The sequence below is a fragment of the Pteronotus mesoamericanus genome, unplaced genomic scaffold, assembly GCF_021234165.1.
Source record: "Pteronotus mesoamericanus isolate MK-2021 breed Mesoamerican mustached bat unplaced genomic scaffold, CSHL_Meso_final contig_105, whole genome shotgun sequence".
NCBI classification, from domain to species: domain Eukaryota; kingdom Metazoa; phylum Chordata; class Mammalia; order Chiroptera; family Mormoopidae; genus Pteronotus; species Pteronotus mesoamericanus.
The window spans coordinates 5,111,307-5,136,099 of NW_026555006.1; the positions used below are offsets into that span (position 1 = coordinate 5,111,307).

At 51.6% G+C, this 24,793-nt stretch overlaps 1 protein-coding gene across 3 annotated transcripts in view; it reads right to left on the reverse strand.

Annotated features, from left to right (window-relative positions):
* Positions 1–24,793, reverse strand: part of GLIS1 (GLIS family zinc finger 1) — a 210,791-nt gene that overhangs the window by 59,983 nt on the left and 126,015 nt on the right. For 2 of the 3 annotated variants that reach the window (XM_054572456.1, XM_054572450.1), the window contains exon 3: positions 18,509–19,388. In XM_054572456.1, coding sequence (XP_054428431.1) covers positions 18,509–19,388 — 880 coding nt within the window. Of the gene's footprint in view, positions 1–15,630; positions 15,655–18,508; positions 19,389–24,793 lie in introns of all 3 variants that reach the window. The other variant, XM_054572443.1, reaches the window with a different exon arrangement.

Below are 24,793 nucleotides of genomic sequence, written 5' to 3' on the forward strand. Positions count from 1 at the left end.
TCACACAGTAGTCACAATGAATGAATTAATAGCTATACATGATAATATAGATAAAAACTTCAAAGCATAACATTAAGTGAAAAAATTACAAACACCACATACAGTATGATACTATAAACAATACACTGTTTATGGATATCTACATGTGGTGAAACCATGTTAAGGAAAGCAGAGAATGCTAAACAGAAAATGAGCAGTGGTTCCAGCAATTCATGAATGTTCACTTTGCTATGCTTTATTACTTACGCATATTTGCATGTATTCTTTTCAATGTATCAAATATGATATAATTTTGAAAACCGTAAACACAAAACATAAGTCAGGGCTCTGGGTCTAAACAGTGCTAGTTCAAATCCTGGCACCTTTACTTCCTAATGTGTAACCTTGGCAAGCCTCTTCCCTTTACTAAGCTTCTGTTTCTGTCTATACAATGGGGACAGTGACGTCTCCCTCCTGGGGTGTTGGGAGCCAACCCTAACTTAGCAGTGTCTGGCATGTATGAAGCACTAAGTAAATGTTTGTTGTTTTCATTATTACTATTAATAATGATAAACACAGTGGCAGGGCAGGGCCCACGCCATCCCCACCTCTCAATCTGGTGCTCCTTCTATGCCGCCCTCTACTCGATGCCCCCAGGTGGGCGGAAGCAGGGTGACTCTTTCCTGTTTTGTCAGAGGAACAACTGCGTGAGGCAGCGCCATGGCCAATAGCCCCCATGCAGTCAGATGTTTACATTCCTAGTGGATTAAAATCCTCAGAGGGCACTGCAGTGGCCTCCAGACCTTGGTGATTAATAACCTGGCCATCTTGGAGGATGGCTGGCAGGGAACAGGACGAATGGCACTGGCACCTCTTGGATGCACGTGAGCTCTGAAACAGGAATGAGTCTCTTCTAGGCTCTGTCCGGCACCCTCGCCTGCAGCTGGAGCAAGGGAGGGAGGAGGGCAGGTCAAGTCCTCCTGACTCAGGGTTGGGGTTCCACGTCCATTCTTGCCTCTGCTTGCTTTAGAGACCCCAGGCAAACTGCTTCTACCTCCCATTTGTAAAAGGGCTCAAATGCATTAATGAACTTAGATCAGTGCCCACCACAATATGAGCTCCGTCCCTTTCAGCCACCATTCCCCTGGGGACCCAGTGTCAAGGATTATCATCATTGATTTGTAGGTCCTGGGACTCGGCACGAATTATGTCTGTGTCCCTGGGCCCAGAGCAAGGCCTGATACAAAATGAGAGGCTTTAGGGATTGTTCATGGCACAAAATTGCCAAGTGGCAGCCACACTTTAGGATGAGACCCTCATCCCTTCCCTTCACTGGGGTGGGGAGGTTCTGCCTTTTAGAAAGTCCTTCCTGGCACTGAGCTGACCCAGCTTCCTGGCAGCTTCCTCCCTCTGAGTTTTGAGAATAGAGGAAGGAAAGTGGGAAGGAGAAGCCCCCTACTTTCATTTGTTCTCACCCTTCAGGGCCCGAAGCCAGCCCACCCTTCCCAGTGGTGCTTCCCCTGGCCTGCCTGGTCCCTCTGGCTCCCCTGTCCAGGAGGGATGACAGCTTCCTCCAGCTCACAGAACCCACAATCACAGACACATGCTGTATAGACCCACAGAGATGTGCAGACACACGGTCACACAGTCACAAACCAACACAGTAATACACATGACACCTTGGCTCCTGGAGAGACCTTCAACCACACAAATGTGCCCACAGATACTAATGTGCTGACATACACATACATTCATGAGTATGTACACTCCCCCCCCCCACACACAGCCCTACACACAGCCCTACACATATACCCCACAAGCATATATAGAGACATAGGGATAAGCACCCGTAGACAGGCAAACGCATACAAACACAGGTCTTCAGAGGCACATGGGAACTCCAGTAGCCAGGGAGCCAGGGTCAGAGCTTCTTAGGGGAGGGGGGCTCTGTACTTTCCTAGAAATGGACTAGACTTACCCTAAACACATCCCTTGGGGACAGCTCAGGCTCATGCTGGAGATCACAGGTCTCCCCTTAATCGCTTAGAAAGCCTGACATCTGGGTGGCATTTTTAGAAATGGAATAAGCACACATTCAAGGCATAATCTCTGCTCCACCCATGGCAGACAAATCATTGCACAAATTGCAAGGCAATGACCATTAGAACAGCAACTGTTGCAGGCCAGTTTGCTTGTGCAGAGACCTCACTACCCCCTACGCCACCTTGTAGCCTGCTCCAAGCGCTCCTGACAACAGGAGGCTGTGGTCTGGGACAGGCCTCACCCGCCCCAGACCATCTGCACTACTGGCCTCCACTTCTGCAGTCCTTGCTCTGAGTTCCATTGAGGTCACCCTCTAGATGGCCCCAGTCAAGTACAACTCTGAGCCTCAGTTGCCCAAGATGTCACTGAACCTTTGGTCAGCCTCCCCTGCAACTTCCCCACCCACCCTGCCTTTTGCCCAGGTCCCATTCACCTCTGTCCTAGCACTTCACACATGGCAGGGCATATTCCAGGGACTCAACAAAGAACTGTTGAAAGAATTAAGGGACACCCTCCCCACCCTGGAGGACATTTGTGGCGGAAACTCCTTTCCAGTCGAGACCACCTGTACACAAATCCTCCTCTCGGGGTCTGCTCCTGGGAAACCCACCAAAACACCATTTCACAGATGAGAAAACAGAAGCTTCAGAAAGGTAAAGTAACTTTCCCAATGTCATACAGCCCTTGGGGCTTAGTTCTGGGGAGGGAGTTCCCCCACCCCTCATCTGGGGATGCTGGTGGGGTGCTGATGTCTGCTGGTCTCGAATATGGGTAAATGGAGCAGCCATGCTTTGCCCTTATGTCCGAGCCACATTCATGGTTCTGGCCGTACCACTGGCAAGGGGCACTGGCATCCTTGCCTAGCTGTAGGGTCTATATGTAAATATAGTTAAGAGGAGGGGGACTGAGTTCAGCCAGGATTTGAGACCACAAATCTACTGGACGGGAGACACCCACCCTGCGCAAAGCTTGGGCTACCTACCCTCTTCACGAACAGCGTAATCCCTGGGACAGAGTGGGCGGCCCCGTCTGGACCTGACATTGTGTCAGAGGCCCTCATTGGACACCCTGGCCCAGCACAGAGGATTCTTGGGCCAAGTTGGAAAACTGCAAGCAAGCATAGTGCTCTCCAGCAACCTATATAAATCCGGAGGAAAGGGGTTATTAAACCCTGGGAAACTGCAACCAAAGACACTAACTATGTTCTTGGAAAAGCCTCTAGAATCAATTACCTGTTAGTTAACAAGAGGGAGCAGAGATTTTAAGTAATCCTTTGGCATGAATGTGTGCACACTGGCCCTCATGAGGCACAGGAAGCACACACACCTACGTTCACATGCACTCATGCCGCCCCTGCTTCAGCCTGACCTCGGGTCTCAGTAGCTCCGCAGACAAAGCCCGAGCTTCTCCCTCTGACAGAGGATGGAGAGGTGACCAGTCCTGGTCACCTCTCCGCCACTCGCTCCATCACTCCAAGTTCTGAGCCACTCACAGCTCTCGCCTCCAGGACTTTTCTAACGCTGCTTCCTCTCCTCTGGGTCTCCGTTTATTTCCCCCCAGGAGGTTCATCATGACATTCTGTAACTCAGATCCTCGAGTCTATCCCAGCTCTAGACCATGAGCACCTCCAGGGCACGGCTCCCTGCTGCATGGCCAACACTCAGCACCAGGGAGGCACAGAGCAGGTATGTGGCAGTGAATGAACACACGCAAACAGGTGTGCACACACAGAAGCTGTTCTTAGCTGGCCCCTGTGCTGGCCGAGGGCACTGGGGACAGTGCAGTGCCCACCGCACAGGAGGACTTTGTCAGGGTCCAGTCCACTGGCCTGCTGGCTTTTCTTGGAGACAAGGGCAAGCACAGTGAGTAGGAGATAGATGAGAGGCCACAAGGGCCCGGGGGAGTGAACAACCTGAACCGCCCTACTATGTGATCCACCGGGTCCACTGGGAAAGGACACCCCAAATCACCCCCCAACACTGCCCTCAGTGCATCTGTTAGAAGTGTGCTCTCCTCTAGATTCCACGCTCAGCCCTTTGTGTTTTCTCAGTGAATCTTTTGATGCTGGCATTATTATCCATTTTATGAATGAGGAGACAGGCTCAAAGAAATGCTGGGATTCCAAACCCCGGCCTCCCACTGCTTCAGGACACTCTGGTAAGGATTTGATATCCAGACAAAGAATGTCATGACGGGGCCCAGCTCACGCTCCCCGTCTCGCGGGTGAGTACCGGAAGCTCCTACTTCCCACCTGCCGGCTTCCTGGGGGCCCCAGCCCACTCTGCACTTTCCTCTCTGACAGGATTGAAAGGGAGTGTTTCCACGAACATTCCAGGGGGAAGTGGGGCCTTGCCAGGTGAATCTAATTTATACCCTGTGGTAACCACCTCAGACAGGTCTTGAAAGGCTGAAACCATGGCCCGGCTGTGGGAGGGGATCCCCTCGCTGATTTCGCCAACCAGTTGTCAGGACAAACCTTCCTGGGCTCACAATGTGGAGACAATTAGAGAGCTGGCGCTTTGAAGGCACGAGCCGAGAACTTCCTGACAGAGGTGTTGACTGCGGGCAGCAGACCCTCCTCTGTTCCTCACGCCTGAAGACCACACCTCATCTTCCCCGGCCCTCGAGTTGGGCTCACTGCTGGGGCAGAGTAGGAGCAGAGCTGGCCTGAGAAACACCATCCCACCCAGGAACAAGTGGCATCAGAACTCAGAGGAGAACTACGGCATGGCAACAGCCTGCCCTAGACACCACTGCTAACCCTGAGTGACCCCGGGCATCACTGCTGGCCCTGAGTGACCCGAGCATCATTGCTGGCTCTTTGTGTGACCCTCTGCTGGCTATCCTACCTCTTCAATCCCCAGTGTCCCCGCTGGGAAGATGGGGCAATGGTCCTACAGACGTGAAGTTGTCATGAGGATGATACAGAATAAAGGGTGGTAAACAACTTCAGGCAGATGAGGCAGGATTATAACTCCTACTGAATAGATAAAGAAACTGAGACCAGCCAAGGTCCTGGTGAATAAGGGATCAGGCCAGGCCTTGGACACAGACCTGGATCCAGGAGCCCAGAGGACAGAGTCCAGGTCTTCCTGAGGGCTGGTTCCGCCTCAGGTTACATGGATCCCAGTTCTGGCCCAGCTCTTAGTGGCTGTGGGACCTCCCCATATTCTGCCTTCTGCCCAGTGTATGCAGACACAGGCCACAGAGCCCTTCCATCCTGGGCTGGTTTCCTCACCCCTTCTCAGGGCTGGAGCCGTGGGCAGCTCTCTTCTGCCTTTCCCCTCCCTTCCTCTGCCTTCCCCAGCCTGTGAGCTGAGGTATCCCCCTGCACACAGAAGCCAGGGAAGTGAGGCATGAGAACACCTGGGGCTTAGGGTGCAAAGTCTTGATTCAGCAATTCCCACCTGCTGCAGGTTAAGTGGAAGGATGGGCTCCTGAAAAACTCAGATTACATCTGATTGCTCTAAGGAGTCACAGTAAGTAATGAAGGTGTCTTGTCAGGGTCCGCTGGGGTGAGCTCAATGAAAACGGAGTAATCAGCGCCTGCTCAGTTACAGAAATGGACACTGACACAGGGTATCCTGAAGCAGTGGGAGGCCAGGGTTTTGAATCCTAGCACTTAGCTTCTCTGAGCCTCAGTCTCCTCATCCATCAAATGGGAGAGTAATGTCAGCATCACAAGATTTACTAAGACAACTTGGACCAAAGAGAACACATTTCTAACAAATGCTACTTTCTTTCCTTTCCCGCACTTTAAAGTAGCTGCTTGGGGTAGTTTAATCATTTCCCCTGCTGCATTCTTGGCTGTAATAGTCCTTTTGTCGTCACTTAATGCAAAATTGTACTCTTGCTCTATCTTTGGGCCATAGTCATTAAAACAGGGTCTGTGGAGACAGAATTAATGATGAACAGCTGCAGAGACAGCCGCTAATGACTGATGATCTATGTGGAGAACTTGTCTGTAAATTTCTTTCCCAGCCCCAGAAATAGTGTGGGAACCTGGGTGGGAACCTGGATGAGAACTCCTTCTTTCTAGGTCTCAGTTTCCAAATTCATAAACAGATTGAGGCAGATGGTTTCTAAGTTCTTGTCTGGGTTTGAGGTTCCATGAGCTGGTGGACATGGGGTGAGGCCTCTCCTTTACCCTGCTACTGCAGATTAAGGAAGAAGGGAAATCAGGGCAAAGGATGGGGTGGGAGTGGTGAACAACGTGTGCTGAGTACCTACTGTGCACCAGGTGCTGTGCCAGGCTCTCTGGGCACACTACCCATCTTGCCTAACCTAGAAATGCCTCTTGACAGCAACCTGCGCAATCCTCACCACAGCTCTGTGAGCTTGTTGCAAAAACCCTCCCGGCATACTCCATCACTTCTGCCCCACTGAGCCAGACGCTCTCTCCCCTTTTTCATTCAATCAGTTAGCAAACAGCTGTTGATCATATTACTTCCAGACATTGAAGACGCAGCAGGGAACAAAACCTCAAAAGATTTAGACTTCATAGAGCTTACATTTGAGTGGAGGAAACAGATCACAGACAAACACATGTCAGATAGTACAAGGGGCAGAAAGTGGCTGAAGGTGCTACTTTAGACAGGTGGTCAGGAAAGGCCTCCTGGAGGAAGTGACATGAACTTCCATGAACACCTCTGTCGGCCTGAGTGAACAGAGGTGGGGCTGGGGCAAGAGCTTTCCGAGCAGAGAGAATAGTTGTACAGAGAGCCTGAGGTGGGAACAAACTGAGGTCATTTGAGGAACAGCCTGGATCCACTGAGGCTGGACCAAGAGAGGAGAGTAGGGAAGGGACTGAAGTCAGAGAGCTCCACGTGCAACCTACACCTGCCCCTTCCTATCTGCATTTCCTTCCTCCTTCCCTGGGCTGTGCTAAGAATGCAGAAAGATAAGTATAGATGTCCGAAAGTCTGAGTTCAAAGGCTCTGAGGCATCCCGGAGTCCAACTCTTCCATTTTGTATGATGAGAAAACTGAGTCCCTAGAGGGATCTGATGACCTTCCTAGAACCACAAGGCCGTTTGAGTGCAGAGTTGGGGAGGGAATCAAGCTCTGAACCCCTGGACCATGCTCTTTATCAAGACTGACTGAATCAGGGTCATGAGCCTCCAAGTCCTCATCACACACATGAAGAAACAGGGGCCCCATGTCCAGGTGGCTCTGGGTGCAGGAAGACAGTAAGGGGCTGGGGCGGGCAGGGGAAGTCAAGGCTCAGGCTGGTGCCTGCCTGTGTGGGCCTTTGTCTAGCAGTCCATCACCGTGCTTTTCTCATGCACATAAGGAGGTGTGCTGTTTGGGACCTGCTGCAGGTTAAAGCCTCCCTGGAGTCTGCTGGGCACTGTTTCATGAAGCGGACCTTGCTGGGAGGGAAGGCAATTCTCATTTGTATGGACTGCACAAGCCACCAGCCATCTCCTGCCACATGACCTCCAGCGAGTCATCTCCAGAGGGTCATCTCTCTGCCCTGGACCTCAGGTGCCCGCCCATCTGTCAAACCCATCTGTGGCAGGGTTTGGGAGCAGCATCAGATGACGTTCCCTGAAAGGTTCTTCCTTGGTGCAAACCCAACACTAGCCAAGGCTTGTCAGAATTTGGGAGGCAGTGATGGTACAGACAGGGCCTAGCACACAGTCACTACACGACAGTTGCTCAGCTGGTGGGACAGATACTGGGCTAGGAGGCAAGGGACTGAGCTCAGTTCTTTAGATCCCTTTTGCTCTGTGATTTTCTATAAGCCAGGTCCTCTCTACAGGCCTCAGTTTCCACAATGGCAAAAAGCAAAAGTGCAAACAAGGCATTCAGACTTGTGGCCTCCATGAGCCACATCACCCTGTCCTGGATGCCTGGTGAGACAGGACTGGAGATGGTGGGGTTGGGAGGGGAGGGGGATCTTGAGGAAGTATCAGAGGCACAGCAGACTGATTTTTCTCCCTGGGACTACACTCTCTTGACTTCCAACTCTACAGGTGAGAAAGGATCCATAGGCCACACGGATTCTGAAAACTTGGGGTTCAGCAGATTTTAGAAAGCAGACTCATGGTTAAGTGGCAGCATGGGGGTGTCAGGAGGAAAATCACAGAGCAGGGAGCCAGGGACATGGAGTCCCAGGTGTGACACCTGGACAGGTGGCTTTACTCTGTGGATTTAAGTGACCCCACTGTAAAACAGGGATCCTACCACTACCCTGTGCATTCCTGGAGCACAGGAACTACCCATCAAAACTCTGCATCTTGGACCCTGCCCAAGGCCTGACCACACCTAGTTAGGTGCCAATGTTACTTTCAGCTTAAAAACCTACGCAATTTGGCTCTGATAAAACAAAAAGAGGCTGGTGGATGGTTCATCAGTTGAACCTGCACTCACTAGGTGCTTGCCTTGTTCCATACACAGCAGACACCTCCCAGTCTTGCCCCCGGAAATGCAGTCCTCAGAGACCTCCAGTCCCATTGTCCCATCTGCAAGAAATGCACAGCCCAGGACCACTGTGCCATCTGCCTTCTGAGCTTATACCTCCAATACACAGACTTATCAAGGTAGGCCGGGGGCTGCGGGGCGGTGGCATGTGGAGGGGGAAAGAGCAGGCTCTGCTTCATGAGGCAGCCACCTCCCAGCCCTTTGGAAACTGCAACTTGTAAGGTCAGAGTCCCAGTGATGGACTCTCATTTTATCTTTAGCCACACCAGAAGAATGCATGGTGAGGAGGCAGCGCCGCACAAGTCAGTGCCGTAATCACTTACAGACCACGCTGGCCTCAGTCCTGGCAGTGGAGGAAGATTTATTGTGGGGATGGATGGAAAACAAAGAACAGTTGTGCAAACTTTACGGAGCTACATTATGGGAAATGCCTTTCCATTTCCCACTGGTAAATGTGCCGGACACTGTTTCCAAAGGGAATTGGGCTCTGCTACCCAACTGGGTGCAGACACTGTGCCTCGGCATGGCTTGCTGGGCTGAGCTATTCTGGCCCGCGATGCCCAGGCCCTGGCTGACAGCCAAGCCCTGCTGTTCGGGGGCACAGCCAACCTGGGATGCTCTGGTGAACCTGGGGAAGGCTTCTTCCAGGGTCTCCATGTCCTGCTCTGCCTACTGTCATTCTCTTGCCAACATGCCTGCCACAAGGCCAATGTTCTAAGTGTTAACACTGATTGTGTCACTCTCGTGTTCAGAACCCTCCCACCACTCTCTCCACTGACCTCAGGATAGAGTCCAAGCTCCTCCGACTGGATGGACTTCGAGGCCCTTTAAGGTCCAATTCCAACTGTCATTTCTGTTCCCAGCTCCCATGCATGCAATGCACTCCAAGCACAAGAGGACACTTATGCTCCTCCCATGGATCAACATTGTCACATCTCAAAAAGTTTTACATATGCTATTCCCTTTCTTTGAAATCTTTCCTTGTGTTCTGCACGTAAAAAGCTTCTACCTTCCCCTCAAAGCTCCGCTCTGATGACCTCCTAGGGAAAGTCTATTCCCTCCTCTGTCTCCATAGCATTGGGCTAATGCCCTGGCCACCAGATCCTTCCTCATTTGATGCTGCACCCACCCCCTGCTTCTAGCATCAAAACTGGCACAGCATGTGTCAATAAATCTGTATTGAAAAGTTGGCAGCAGGGAGGGGGAGGCAATACAGATGAGCTCGAGGTTGTCTCCTGAGGGGAGAGGGACACAGGTTCTGGGTGACTGAGGCCACAGGGGTCACTGGACATGTCACGCACTTAACAGATGAGGCCAGGACACTGAGGTCTGCCACTGCAGCGTCCACATGAGGCACATGAAGTTGGCTCAGCTAACCCATCTGCCATCAGCAGAGATAGAGCCTATTAATTCTCATCATGAAGTTTACCATTTCCAGGATGTTCCTCTTAGAAAACATGGTCTGGACACTTTCTTAGAGTCACTATTGATTTTATCTGACTTTCTCATTCCAGTAAGAAAATCATTTCAATTCCATTTATATTTAATTCAAAAGCTTTTCCCCCTCTTTTATTATTTTAAATTCAATTCAGAGGTTTGTGTTTTTATCCTTAATTTCTTAATATTCCATAAAGCAGCGTTCACAAAACTTGGCCAGCATTCCCTAAGTGTGGTGCTCCCAGGAATTCTCATCTCTGGTCTGATGACTTAAAAAAAAAAAAAAAAAAAAGAACAAGGGCTCCTGTTTTCAAGCACCAAGTATTTGCCAGCCATGAGGTAAATGCTCCATATACATGATCTCATTTAATTCTCACGACACTGCCCCCTTTACACAGACAGGACACTGAGGCTCAGAGAGGCCTTGTGACTTATTTGAATCTCATTTGGATCTCACTGGATCTCAGCTTATTAAGGAGCAGACAAGGGATTTGAAACCCAGTGGTTATCCTATGTGCTTGGCTATTGATCCACCCTGGCTCATAATTTAAATATGGGGGGAAGGGAGATGAGGTAGGAGTGGGGATCAGAAGGTGAATGGGAATAGGGTGGGGTGAAGGATGGAGGTGGGAGTGTGAGGGTGGGGGTGGGGTAGGGGTGGGCTGTGTGGCAGGGAAGGAGGAGAGGGCAGGAGAGCTGCAGGCAGCGGCCTGAAGACCAGAAACTGCATTCGGGGGAGCCTGTGGCTAACAGGTTACATGCCTGATGGGGAACCCATCTGGGAGGAACATGCCTGAGAGGGTGACTCTGCCCTCTGAGGAACGAGCAGTGGACTGGTAGTTGGGAACTGAACTTGAACCCCTCTAAGGAGCACTCTGCAGTTCGCAGATCCCAACCCCTCCACACCTTACAGAGACTCTTGTGGAGTGAGCAGCACAAGCCCCATCCTCTAGATACATACACTGAGACCCGGGAGGGAAGTGACTTGTCCAAGATTGCATAGCTAGTGAGCAGGAGAGCTGGGACGAGTCCCCAGCTCTATCTGTCTCCAGTTCTTCTGCCCTTCCCCAGTGTCATTTCCATCTTGGTGTTCAGTTTTCCTCTCTGTACACTGACAAGAGGGACCCTCAGGGCTCTGACCTAATCATAAGGCTGGAGCTTCAAAAAGCCTGAGTTTGACTTTTAAAAATAAGGGGCAAAAGGCACCCCAACTCAGGGTGCTAGGCACTATCCCATTTCACAGCTCAGGAAACTGAGGCTCAGGACAGCCAAGTCCCCTCCAAGGTCACATAGCCTGTCTGTGGCAGAGCTGGGACTTAACGACAGTCTTTTCTGTTCCTTTGGGGACATTGGCTACCACATGGCCACTATCCATTTTAGACTCTCCCTTTTCTCCTTTCCTAATGCAAACTGCTCAGAACAGTCAGATCCATTCGTTGTGCTCTTACTGTATACCAGGCACTGCGTAAGCACCTCATGTATAGTATCTCATGGAAGTCTGATCACAGTTCCATTCCGTCCACATTACAGGGAAGAAGACAGAAGCGACAGAAGCTTGCATAAATCAAGTTACTTGCACACAGTCACAGGCTGATAGATAGCAAAGCCAGGTTTCAAGGGAAGGCTTTTTTTGCAGAAAAACTTCAAGCACCAGATTAAGGAGTGGACAAGACCACCTTTCAGGTCCCTCTAATCATGTGACTTCATAGGAAGCTGCTTTGGAGGATAGTATCCAGGCAACCTTACACAGCCTTGGAGCAGAGGGGTTGGATGCTCACCAGAGCCTCTGTGAGGGAGTAGGCTCAGCTTCTGTGTCTCCAAGGCCAGGCCAGGTGTCAAAGAGCATGTGGTCCCCAAGACATTCAACCACACCGGGAAATACTTCTATACATGGGGCAACACATTCTGAAAGACTCAGAGAAAGGGGGACACAGAGAAAAGGGGAGCAAAGGAGGGTGATGCTGGACTGGGTTGTGAAGGACAGTTGGGAATTTCCTGTTCTGGGAAGGCATTCCAGTCAAAGGGACCAGCAAAAGCCAAGGCCCAGAGGAGTGAAAGAAGCTTGAGTGTGCAACGACTCTCCAGCAGTCCGGGAGGAGAGGAAGCCTGGGGCAGGGAGAAATAAAACAGGCATTCCAGGGCTACTGTTAACTCCCTGGGTGACAGGGGCCACTGACGCCACCTCTCTGGGCTTCAGCTTGCCCGTCTAATAATGAGTAGACATGAGACCTGACGTGATCCTAGGAGGGACCCCAGAGGGGCTGTTAACGAGGCACATCTGGATGCCAACTTGAAGGCTGAGTTTGCCCAGAAAGGTTTTCCTACCCAGACCCTTCCTCCCTGGAATGAGGCGAGATTCAGACCCCCATTTCCAAAGATGTGGACCTGACAGACAACCTGAACTGGTTGGACCAGCTTGGCCTCTCCAGGCTCATTTACAGCAGGCTTCTCCAGGGGTTTTAAACCATGTTCCACTTTGCAGTTTTTTAATCTCTCCAGAAACCCCAGCCTCCACAAAGAAAGCTTGTTTTCAGGTGGCTTATTTATTTTTAACATGAAAAATGTCTTATTCCTCATCCCATGAGCACTCTCTCCTCTAAGACAAAACAAAGACATGTCCTGTCAGTAGGACAGGGGACCTGCAACAGGCCCTCAGGGTGACTGGAGCACTGGTTTGGGAAAACTAGTTAAATGCAAATGTCTAGCAATTTCCCTGCTCCACCAGGCCTTCCTGAGGCCAGACAGGGGCTTTGATTCCCTTCTGTGACCCCAACTCCCCCTCCTTCCCCACCCTTCTCATCTCCCAGGGTTTTGTTTCCCAGGAGGAGTGAGCATTGTGGCAAAGCAAAAAGAGGAAGCCAGGAGCCCCAGGGCCTGGCATGCGGGGAAACGACTTGCTCAGTGGATTTCAGCTCTGGATAATCTCTCAATATTTGTAAGCAGACTGATGATTCTCTGCCTGTAAAGAGGCTTGGATCTTGGTGGATACACAGTCTCTGGAGTAAAGCTGAGACCTGGGTTCAAATCTGACCTATGATATACTTGGGCTTGAACTTGAACATGAAATGGACATCCCTTTCCCCATCTGTAAAATGGGGATAATAATCCTAGTCTTCATGAATGTCCTGAGGGGAAGCCCTATATAAACTGAAAAACACCCAGCAAGTGTTTTAGGTTTTCAATAATGTTCCTGTCCCCCTTAACCAACTTTGCCTCAAATCCTCAGCTCCTGTCTCCCCTCCCTCCCTCCATCATCCAGCAATAAATCACAAGATTCAAGGGCAGCGTCCTTCCTTTGGTGCCAGAAGTCTCGTATCACATCATCTTGTCTCTGGACCCCCAGCTGCCAGCAGAAGGCCCCACACACAGGGCAGCCTGTCCCTTGGGTGAAGCAAGTGTTTCAGGAAGATCCTTCCATCCTTTACATCACTTTCTGGGTGTAATCGGCCCCACTTGCTGGTTATCAGCCCTTTCAGGAAACTCCCTGCCCACAGAAGCCCATTTGCTGTGTGCTCCCCAGTCCCTTACCACCTCACAGGATCTTTCTTCCCTGGTAGATCTGCCTGCTCAGATATTTCAGGCTCCCAAATAATTCCCAGGATTGAGCCTAAGATGTTGAGGTGCATCAGGGTTGGCTGCTGGCCTAGAGATAATCCCAACCCACAAGGCTGGCCTCTGGCCATGAGGGGCAGGGAAGGAGCAGATGGCCAGGGATTTGCTCTCTGTGATTAGAAAAGTGCAGAGGACTCTAATTTTCAAAAGAAAGAGGCTGGGAAAAGGTGAGTAGGTGAAAGGCAGCATAGCCTGTGGAATGGTCCAGGCAGCTGAGCCAGGGAATACAGAATAGGCCATTTTGTCTCTTCTGTAAAATGGGCATAACTCATGGATGGGCAGAGTATGTCTCAGGATATACTAGTTCTCTCCTCTCACAGGACTTCCCATGAGATATGATCCCAGACTGCCAGTCAAGCCCCTCTCTGACTCAGCTCACAGCCTGGCTGGGTAGGCATGGTCAGTATCTATCCCCTGCCAAGTGGCAGACTGTGTGACCCTGGGAAATAATTTAGCCTCGCGGGGGCCCCAGAGGTTTGACCAGTTCTGTTCTGAAGATGGAATGTGGAACAGACAACACTGAGATGGAATATAAGAGTCTCTCAACCTCAATAAACAGGAACCCTCTCTACCTCCTCCCACCCCTCCCAGCACCCAGGATTTTGTTTCTCAGGGCAGGGTGGGGAAGGGTGGGGAAGGGTGGGGCTGAGGCAGAGTGAACAGAGGAAGCTAGAAGCTCCAGAATTATGGGAAATGAGAGTAAGTTTGGCTTGGGCTGGCCCATGGGGAGATGAGCAAGGCCCCTCCACGAGGTCCCGTCAGGTGGATGGTATTCCAAGTATCCTGGCTGGTTAAGGCTAATCAATAATGCTCAGCTTTTGGTTGGATGCATTTTTCTGGCCCCAGGTCCAATGGCACTAGAGGCAGAGTGACAAGTAACAGAGAGGGATGGGAACCAGTGAGCAGTGTGACTGCAGCTGCCAGGGGAACCCGGGCAGGATGGAAGTCCAGCCTGGAGGATCTAGCTGTGTATCGGGACTAGAAGGCCATAGACCAGAACCCTCTTCTGTTCCAGCTACCCTGGACAGACCCTCTGGCACAGAAGAGGCGCTCTGCATCACTGGTAGACACCTGACAACAAGGCCAGTGGCATGTGTGACAGCCCTACACACCTCACCAACAGCAGATGCTGCTGGAATTAGCCAACCTCCGTCCAGGCTCCACCACTGACTGCCACTCAATTTCCTCATTTGTAAAAAAGCCATAAATGATCCTCTTCTAACTCCTAGGGCTACCATACAAATCTACTGGGATGATCTGTGTAATGCGGGAAGAGAGGATTAGCTAATAAGCATTTCCCTAGGTCATCTCATTTACTCTTAAAACAATAATCCTGAAAGGCAGGTACTATTATTGCCCCATTTTATAACCAAGTGTGCTTCAGTTCAGAAAGGCCACCTGCCCAAGGTCACAGAGCTGGTAAGTGGCAGGGCCAGAAAGGAACCTAGGTCTTGTGACTCCAGACCTGGCGTTTTCACCTATCTCTACATGGTTTCCACACTGCACTCATAGCTTTGGCAATAGCCCTTCACAAAAGTCAGGGACTATTGTCATTATTATTTCTTATAAAACCCAAGGCTATGAGAGGTTTTCCTTTGCACTCCGCCTCTCTTTTTCTTGATGTTGAGGAAAGCACGCTACACAGTCTGCTAATTTCTGCAGTCTCAGACAATCAGAATTCCAACTGTCTGGGACAGCCAACCTAAGAAAGCAAGAAATTAATCTTTTCAAAGTTAACGTCTTTGAGGCGTCGCAGTAGTATTTGGGTTGGACGTAACCTTGCTCTCGTAACACAGATGAAACTCCAAATTTAATAAGGCTAAGACAACTCGGACAGCTTAAAAAACATAACAGGATATTGAAAAGAGATTAGGGGGCTTCCTCTGGATGGCGTGGACAGCCAGGGAGAGGGCAGGGTGGGGGATGAATGGTGTGGTCGACCCTGGGGGCCATCAAGGTGGGTCCTGCTCCCAGGCCTGGCCTGAAGACTAAGAGGCCTGGGCAGAGGGGAGCGGGGCTCCTCCAGACACCTCAAGGCCCGCCTGGTGCGGGAGCAGAGCTTCACACTTAGGTTAAATGTAAACCAGCTGCAAGGAGGGGAGTGTTACAGTTGGATGGGGTGGGGAAGGCTTACCTCATGAAAGAACTGTGGAAACGGCTGCTGGAAAGATAATAAAAGGATTAACTGCTATTTTAGTGGGCCATTTACTCTTCAATCAAAGTGTCTCATCTATTTCCTGTTCTCCAGAGGCTCTGGGTCCAAAATTCCTTTGTCTATTACAGCACATGGTAGCAGAGGCCTGTCATGAGAAATTAATAATTTTACAGGGAAGGGTGATTTTATTTATCTGGGTGCAGGCTGGAGACCTCCCTTCCCACGGGTTGCCTGCTGCGCCAGCATCTCAGGAAGGCGGAGCAGTCCTGCAGTGGGCAGGGAGGAGCTCAGAGGAGACCTCTGCTACCATCTCCAGATGGCGGGACCTAGTGGGGCTGGCCCTACGACTCCAAAGAATAATCAGGTGGACAGAAGAAAATCTACATGAAAAAGAGCTTCAGTTTAGAAAGATGTGGGTTCAGATTCCACTCCAATGGTTGCTAACTGTATAACCTCGGTCAGGTTATATTTATTTATTGTTGTTACTATCATTACTAGCATGATTGCTAGCCTCTATTATTGTTGTTATTGTCTACCTCTAGCTGTGTGGCCTGGGTAAAATTATTCAATCTCTCTGAGCCTCAGTTTCCTCATCTGTACAATGGGGGTTCTGATCGTATCTACCCCATAAGATAGTTGTGAGGACCACACAGAGTTATTGTTTAGGACAGTCCCTGCATGTGGTCAGCACTCAGCAGCTGCTTACCGGTATTCTCACCATTTCCCTCACCTCCCAAAGAGGCAAGATGAAGTATTCTTATAGTAGGAAGTGGAATGCCAGCTGGAACTCACTGAACTGTTGTTTCTTCTTCTATAAAAACTGTTCGTTTTACAGGATTCTTGTGAAGATTAAAAGGGTGAGTACAGACACAGCTTTAACATCACCTCCTCCTTGAAGCCCTTCTGGGCCTCTCCTCCTTGAGTCTATGTAGACTCCATCCCAGAACTCTTCACATATCTCCCACCCATCCCTGACTGTGCGTGCCCCCAGGGCAAGGACTTTGGCAGGTCTGAATCTGGGTCCCCAGAGTCAGGCATGAGCCAGTTGTAAGCTGGTATGTTCTGTGGAATCTGCTGAATCAAATGAGAGCCTAGCAGGCTGGCCCAGGAGAAAGAACTTGAGAGAAAAATCCTAAGACTACACTGAGTAATCTGGGTTTCTGTGACCCACTTGCTGGTCCTCTATTTACCAAACTGGAAAATGGGCAGTGAGAGCCTCAGTCATCTCCAAAGGCCTCATGTACAACACGGACGCTCCTGGATACTGTGATCCCACACAGGAAGCCCTAGTGTGAGAAGGACACAGACCACACAACACCAGGGATCAGGCTATGTAGCCACCATGTAGGCCCCCACAGACACCACTGAGATCACCCACAGGAAAGAAGACAAAGAGAACTGTAGTTCAGCAGCTGGCAGCTCCAAGGTCTCAGAGAGAGACAGGGGCCCTCTGTCCTCCAGCAGCCCTGGCCTGCAATATCTATTGGTCATCTTCTCCCAAGCAAGGGCATGCCTTTCAGCAAGCCATGTGTCATGACACCCTAAGTGAACTGGGGCATCCCCAGAAAGTGGCCCAGCCACCAGCTCTCCCTGTAGCACACTCCTGGGCCAAAGGCATGTGATAAACACAAATTCTCAGCCTGCTCACTCCAGCCTCTCCCCACAACACCAGCACACCAACCACAGATTGTTCACTGTGCCTCACTTGTCTATAAAGTGAGCTCCTTCTCATCCTCAAGACCCAGCCTTCTTGAAGCTAAAAAGGTTAGATGAGTAGATGCCCAGTTCAGAGCAACAAAAGCAGATGGAGGCAAAAGGGTGACTACCTGGTCCCAGCAGGATAGAGTTTATGCTGCCAGTTGCCGATGCGTTCGGCCTCTTCCCTGGTTCCTACAAATGCTGCCCTGGGCTTTGAGCAGGGACAAATGTATGCCCCTGTTCCCACTATACTCCTCCCTAGACTGAGCGTTCCATGAGTCAGGGCCCAGTGACAGTGACAGCACACAAGTGTGGAGGAACTCAACCTTGACTATAGACCAGACACTCGCCTGTAGACCAGATGTACTGCTTTCTTCCTCTGCCTCATCAATGTCCCAATGGGTGGGCTCTGGTGGCTCCACCAGCCCTTCTACTGCAGGCAGGCACCTCTCCTAGTGGGCTGGCTGGGCTTTGGTGGTAGGCACGGTGACTCAGATGAAGATATCAGGGACTAAGTCTACCTTCCTCTGATACGGATTTCCACCACAGTGACAGCAAACACAGAAATAGCCAGTCAGAATGGCCAGAGGCTCAGATGCCTAGAACACTGTAGGTTCTATCCAGGGCCTTATCTGTTAACCCTTAGTCATACCCCAAAGCCTGCCCTGGGGATCCACAGCTCTCAAGCTGGATGCCTGTGAGGACCCAGTGCCCCTTACAGGAAGCCAGCCAAGCCTATGGGCTTCTCCACGAGGCCCAGGGAGCCTCCCTGGGAAGGTGAAGACCCAGCAGGACTGCCTGTTCTCCACAACTCATTGGGCCATCAGCAAGAGGAACACCGAGCATGTGCGTGTAAGAGAGAAGGCTGGCCTGCTTTGACCTCAGAGCACCAGTGTTACCTCCTGACCATGTGTGTGCAACACCAGGCCATGCCTTGGGGTGAGAGCTGGGGCACATGGCAAGTATGAGGGGACCTCTCCCAGTGGCGAGGGCACTGACCATCCTGACCCGTGGCCACATCCATAGCATTCTTACTTCTTTCCTCAACCACAGGGCATCTCAGCCAGCCCCCAGGTAAGGAGGCCCAGGTATGCCAGTGACGTGGGTACTGCTCTGCCAGGGTCCGTCTGGACATGGCCTGGTGGCTGTGGGAACTCACCATGCACTTGTTGGGCTTCTCGCCCGAGTGCACCCTCATGTGGATGAGCAGCTTGTAGCGGGCGTTGAAGGGCTTGTAGCGGCGCACGCAGCCTGCCCAGAAGCAGGTGAAGTCCTCACCCTTGCGCTGGTCTATGTGGCTCTTCTCGATGTGCCGCACCAGCTCCTCCTGCTGCTCGTAGGCTGCACAGCAGTCCACCCAACGGCAAGCCTGCCGCCCAGCCACCCTCCCTGACAGGCCCAGCCCCAGGCCTCCAAGGCCAGGGCCTGATGGCAACTGAGGCAAAGGGTAAGGAGGCGGCAGGCACGGATGGTGAGGCCCGAAGAGCTCTGAGAACTCGTCCGCAGGCTCCTGCTTCAGGAAGCCTGCCTTCCGGCAGGATTCAAGTTGCAAACTGCCCTCGTGACTCTCAGTGGTTGCAGGGCCGGGCTGTGCCCGCTTTGGGGGAGCCCCCAGATCTCCCGGTAGAGGGGGGCTCCGGAGTCCATTTATGCAGGTGACCAGAGCAGTCTGTGAGGAGCGGATGATGGAGGTGATGTCAGAGGAGGCACGGGGTGAGGAGGAGGCTGAGGAGGTCGGGGGCAGGCCCAGGAGGCAGCAGTGCTTCAGGCTGCCCTCGGGCAGGTGGGCCTCAGGTTGGGGGCCCAGGCCGGAGCTGGGTTCACTGCCTAGAAGGTAGCAGGAAGGTGCTGGGTTGGCAAGGCCTCGGCCCGGGAGGTCCAGGTCTGTGCGCGGGCCAGTGGCCGGTGGAGCCCGGCAGTGGGCAGACAGGGGTGCCCGAGCTTCCATCATGGCCCGATAGACAGGCAGGGACTCCTGCTTGATGTGCTGTGTGGCCGGGAGGCTGCCATTCATATACGTGGCTTGGGGTCTGGGTGACCTGGAAGACAGTGGCCAGAGAGGCCATGAGAGGGTAGGCACTCCACAGGGGGTGAGCCCAGGCAGGGGACGGCGAGGAACCTGAAGGCTGTGGGCTGGGGAAGCCCAGAGCAGGGAAGAGGGGGATGAAGGATGAAGAGGGGACACGGGGGGGGGGGAAGAAAGAGAGGAGGGAAGGAAAGGGAAGAGGGCAGATATTGTTGTCTGGTAAACAAGGAAGAGTGTGGGGAGAAGGAGGAGGGAGAGAAAGAGGAGTGGGCTGGGGAGAGGTTCAAAGAGGCAGAGATCTGAAGAGGGGGATGCCAGAAAAGGCACCATTTCGTCCCCTTACCAAATCTAGCCCACCCCCAGCCCTGGATGCCATCCCGCCCTGCCTCCAAGGCCTCCCTAGGGTCTGCCCTGACCCCCTCCCTCTGACCTTCTAGTGATTTCTGGAGGGAGAAGGCTGAGGCTGACATTTGGAGGGACACCTAGGTCCAGTTTTTTAAAATTATGCTTACATGTCCCTTAAGTCTTCATTAACTTTTGTAATCATTGATAATTTCTAGGAACATTAAATGTGTGACATTTTGCCCCAAGCAATCTGTCTTTTACACTGTGAGCACCAGTGGGGGAGGGGGGGTTTGAAACACGCTCCTGGTGAGGGCACAGCCTAAGAACAGCTGAGGAAAAGCTTCTTGGGTGGGGATATCCCAGAATTTCAAGCCCCGACATGGTGACTGCACAAAACAAAACTTTGGGGAGAAGCCATGGGCAGGCAGGCCAGGCAGAACAGCACAGAGGAGGCAGAGGACTTGGGTGCAAGGCCAGGCTCAGCCACTTCCTGTGTTCAGCTGTGCACACCTGAACAAGGTGCTCTGGGCCTTTCTCCTCATCCCAACATCAGAACAGGTTCTGCTTCTGTGAGTAGGGACAGTGTGATGGGCAGGGCTGGGCTGGCTGAGGTGGTGACTTCATCATGCACATGGCACATGCATTTCTAGAGGGGTATCTCCTTAATTTGGGCAAGTAAGCGCAGGTAGAGACACCAGGGCCTGTTGGGCACCAGAGGACTCTGAGAAGGAGAGAGACCAGCAAGCTAACACTGGACCTCGGGTCAGAGAAGCCCCCACTGGCTGGCTAGGCAGAACAGGAAGCCTGCTTACACGCCTACACTCTGACTAGGACACTCGGTGTGTCTTCAGACCTCACCCTGTCTGAGCCTGGGTTACCTTGCCTGTGAAATGAGGACCAACCCCCTCGACCTTAGAGGTTGGCTGCCAGGATCAAGTGAGAGGACAGATGCTGTGACAGCCATCTGGAAAGAGGATGGCAGAGTGAATGGTGCCATCATTTCTGCTGTTATTACTGCCATTATTACTGCTGCTGTTCTCAGGCTCTCAGAAGCCAAGCTGTGGGGCTGTAGGGTCATCCCACCCCTCTGTTTCCCAGCGTCATTTCCTGTAGTCCAGCCCATCCCTCTCTGGCTCTGCAGCTGTGGCATCAGCAGCTTCAGTCACAGGTAGAGGGAAGCAGAAGGGACAAAGAAGGAAGCTCAGAGTCCAGAGCCCAGAGCTCTCAGAGAGCATCTCCTCCAACCCCATCACTACAGGGCTGGGAAAGGGGACAAGAGGGCACATGTCTCACTCACAGGCACAAGCAACGAGCAGAGACAGGGCTGAGGCCGGAACCCAGGCTCCCCTTCTCCTGCCTGTGTGCCTTTCTCCTGCGTAGAACTGACCTGAAGCACTCTCTGGGTAAAGGCTCGGGGGAGGGACTCTTCTGTTTATTTCTCAGCAGCACTTGAACAATTCTCAGGCCAGCTCACCAGGGACCTCTCTTCCCACCCAGGGACTCTACTGCCCAGAGAACGGTTAGTGGAATCAAAAAGAGCTTGCATTTTGAGATAGACAGCAAACACATAACCTCGTCTCCAGGGTTGGGGATACTGGATCCACCATGGCCAGCAGAAAGCTCCAAGTAGCTTAAAGATCTGATGTTCACGTTGTGACCGTGGAGCTTAAAAAAAAATAAATAAAAGCACAGCTAGCTGCTCCTCACATGGTCGCAATCCTGGGTCTGGCAGAGGTAGGCATGGGTAGGGAAGGGCAGCCAGGCAACACTTTGTCTCAAGCAATCCCTTTAAAAAAGCAGTGCCAGATTAAAGAAACCCTCACTAGGAGAGGAGAACAGCTGTAGCTTTCTGTGACCGAGTCACCCAAATAATAATAGAATAATCCACAGCAAAATCTCTAATGATAACAAGGTGGGGAATGGGTAGCTCTGGTCCTGGTGTCCCATAGCTCCAAATGCCACTGAGGCAGCCCCCACTTGCCCTCGCTGTCCCTGGGCGACCAGGCAGCAGAGTTCAGGCCCTCCTCTGCCACTGAGCCATGTGCACCCAAGGCAACTCCCATCACACCTCTACAAATCGTGAGCATGAGTCCCTAGGCAGAGCAAACAACTACGGAGCAATCCCATGAGCCAGGTGCTTTCCCGAGGGCCGTCTCACACAATCTGAACACAGCAGAATGATGCATGGTATCTGCTGAGTGCATGACCAAATTCTTCAAGGGAGAGACCACCATCTGTTTTACACTTAGGAAAACTGAAGCAACTTGCCCAAGCTGTCAAAGGCAGTCAGTGATAGAGCAAGAACTTGAACCTGGATCTGTTTAAATAAGAGCCTGGGATTTTCCCACAACACTCTACTGCCCAGGGCCCCCGCTTCCTAATCTGTAAAATGATCTAATTTAATAACCATTATGTGTCTCGGCAGCCTCAATGTTCTGAGCCTCAAGGATTCAATGTGCTCTATCATCCTGGACCCTGAAAAGGAGCTGTCAAAATTGGGAAAATCAATGTTTCCCCAGCAGAGACTCAAGGGCAGAAGAGAGTGATGTCAGACCTCATGGGGTCAACACACCTGATGGTTCAAGGGCTGCAGTCTGGGCTGAGGGTTAACAAGCTCACTTCACAGACTTTTCACACTGTGCTGGGTGATGCTGGAGACTCAGGACAGTTTGAAGCCCAGGCAGGTACCTGCCCTTGAGAATCTCCCCTTTTAATGGGGAAGCAGAGGACCAGCCCCCTGAGGGAATGCTCAACTCTGCTAAGGGGTGGGCAGGGTTGTGGCACACAGAAGAGAGCACAGGGCTCTGGAGGCCAAGATGTGAAGGTAAAAAACTATATGGAGATTCAGAGCAAGGCCAGGAGGCTAGTGCTGGGCAGGCAGGGTGCCAATCACAGGCACCCTCCAACACTACTGGGGGCCTATATGCTCTGTTTCCATCCTCATCTTACAGGTAAGGAAATGAGGCTCGGAGAGGGTCATGATCTCACCCAAGGTTGAGCCAGAGAGCCAGTCACTGAGCTAGGACTTGAGCTGCAGTTAACAATACATTCTGCTGAGCATGGTGGCGGTGGGCAGTCATTTTAAGCACATAAATGACAAATTCAGGACATTGCTAAAGTTTCTTAAAACTCCTCACCACTCACTGGGTGACCTCCAGCTAGTCTTATGGTCCCTCTGGCCTCAGTTTCCCCACCCTATGGCAGTTGTGAGTTGAATGAGTTAACACATATAAAGTGCTTGGCCCGGGGCGTGGCAAATAGTAAGCATTCCAGGATGGTCGCTTATTTAGCAGTAGGACCTGGGCCTCCTGGGACTGTGTGGGTTAAGTGAGAGAATGTGCACAGGCAGCATTCACTCAGAAAGTGGGAGCTATTTTATTAGTATTAGAAAGCTGGTCTGGAGAAAAGAAGGTGGCTGGTGCGGCTGCCACAGGAACCCAGGCAGTGGATCAAGGTGCCAGAGATCAGGAGGGGTCAGCAAGAACAGAGAGGAGGGTCCCCAAACATAGGCAATCCAGTGGGAGGGAGAAGGGGCAGGATCTGCCTGGTGTGGGATAGGGGCTGGGCTCTCTTTTTCTTTAGGAAAATGAGGAAGTCTAAAAGTGCCAGGTCAGATTCAACCACCTCAGTGGCAGCGGTGGCAGCAACTTAGACTGATGCTGGTAAAGGGTTCTGCGTACAGACTCTCCGGTGCCCTAAACTGTCAAAATGACATTCAAAATGACAAGTGATACTTCTGATGGTCTCTATCAAAAAGCAAAACACTTGCTTAGCTTTCCCTAGGTTTGCATAGCTTCTACCCTGACAGAAAGAATTTCATTGGACCAAATGGATACTCCTGGGAGCCTCAGTGAGTAATCAAGGAGATACATGCATTTGACTGTTGCTAAACAATGCACAGCTTGAAACCAAAAGGATGACTGGACAGTACTGAACTGATATCCCCCTAAAATTTGTATGTTGAAGCCTGAATCCTCAATGTGACTGTATTTGGAGGCAGAGGCTTTAGGGAGGTGATTAAGGTTAAATAAGGTCAGAGGGTGGGGCCTTAATCTGAAAGGACTGGTGTCCTTGTAAGAGGAAGAGACACCAAGGGTGTGCACACAGAGAAAAGGCCACTTGAGGACACAGTGAGAAGGCAGCCGTCTGTGAGCCAAGAGAGACCTCAGAAGAAATCAAACCTTCTAACATCTTGATCTTGGACTTCCAGCTCAGAGAACTGGGAGAAAATAAACGTCTATTGTTGAAGCCACTCAGTCTGTGGTGTTTTGTCATGGCAGCCAAGCAGACTAATACACTCCAAAAATCAGAGGTCTCATTAACATCAAGGCCAGAGGGAACCTCAATTCTCAAAGAAAAATGTTCCACATGAAGAAAAAGCTATTTAGTAATATCTCCCACTGTGGAGCTCCCATTGCTCCATCAGGGATCTCTCTGCCTCCTTCACCAAGGCACTCCCAGCACCCTACAGTGCCTGGCTCACAGAAGGTGATAAATGGTTGGTAAAGGGGTAAATTGTAACAGGCAGCTGGGCCAGTTTTAGCACCTCTGATCTGTGAACAGGCCTCAGGTCAGCAGCCCCAAGCAGTGGGGTGAGGAGCCCTAGGGGATAAGGGGGTAGGTACAGAGGCCTGTCTGTGGTTGACCTACGCCTGTCAGCAAACCGGAGGACACAAAGGCATGGGGAGAAGCCACAGGAGGCAGATTTCAGCCCAGCGTGCAATCTAATGAAACATTTTGCAGAGGTGGACATCACTGGAAATGTGCAAGCACTGAATGTGATGGTTACTTGGCAGGGTTTAGTGGGGCGATGGCTTCACGGGGCAGGAGACGGCCCCAGGTGGAGGAACCCCTCTCTGCTCTATGAGTGGTCCAGGGTGTGACAGTGTGAACCTTCAGCTGAGTTTTCCTTCCCCAACGCACTCCAAATCTCCCTCTTCGTCTGTGAAAACCCATCTCAGTTGCTGCTGCTGCGGCAGGGAAATGTGCCTCAAAAACACCACCTTTGTCTCTCATGAGGCCCTGTAATGCAGGAGGTGTGAGGCCTACACCAGGCAGCCGTCATTGTGCTAC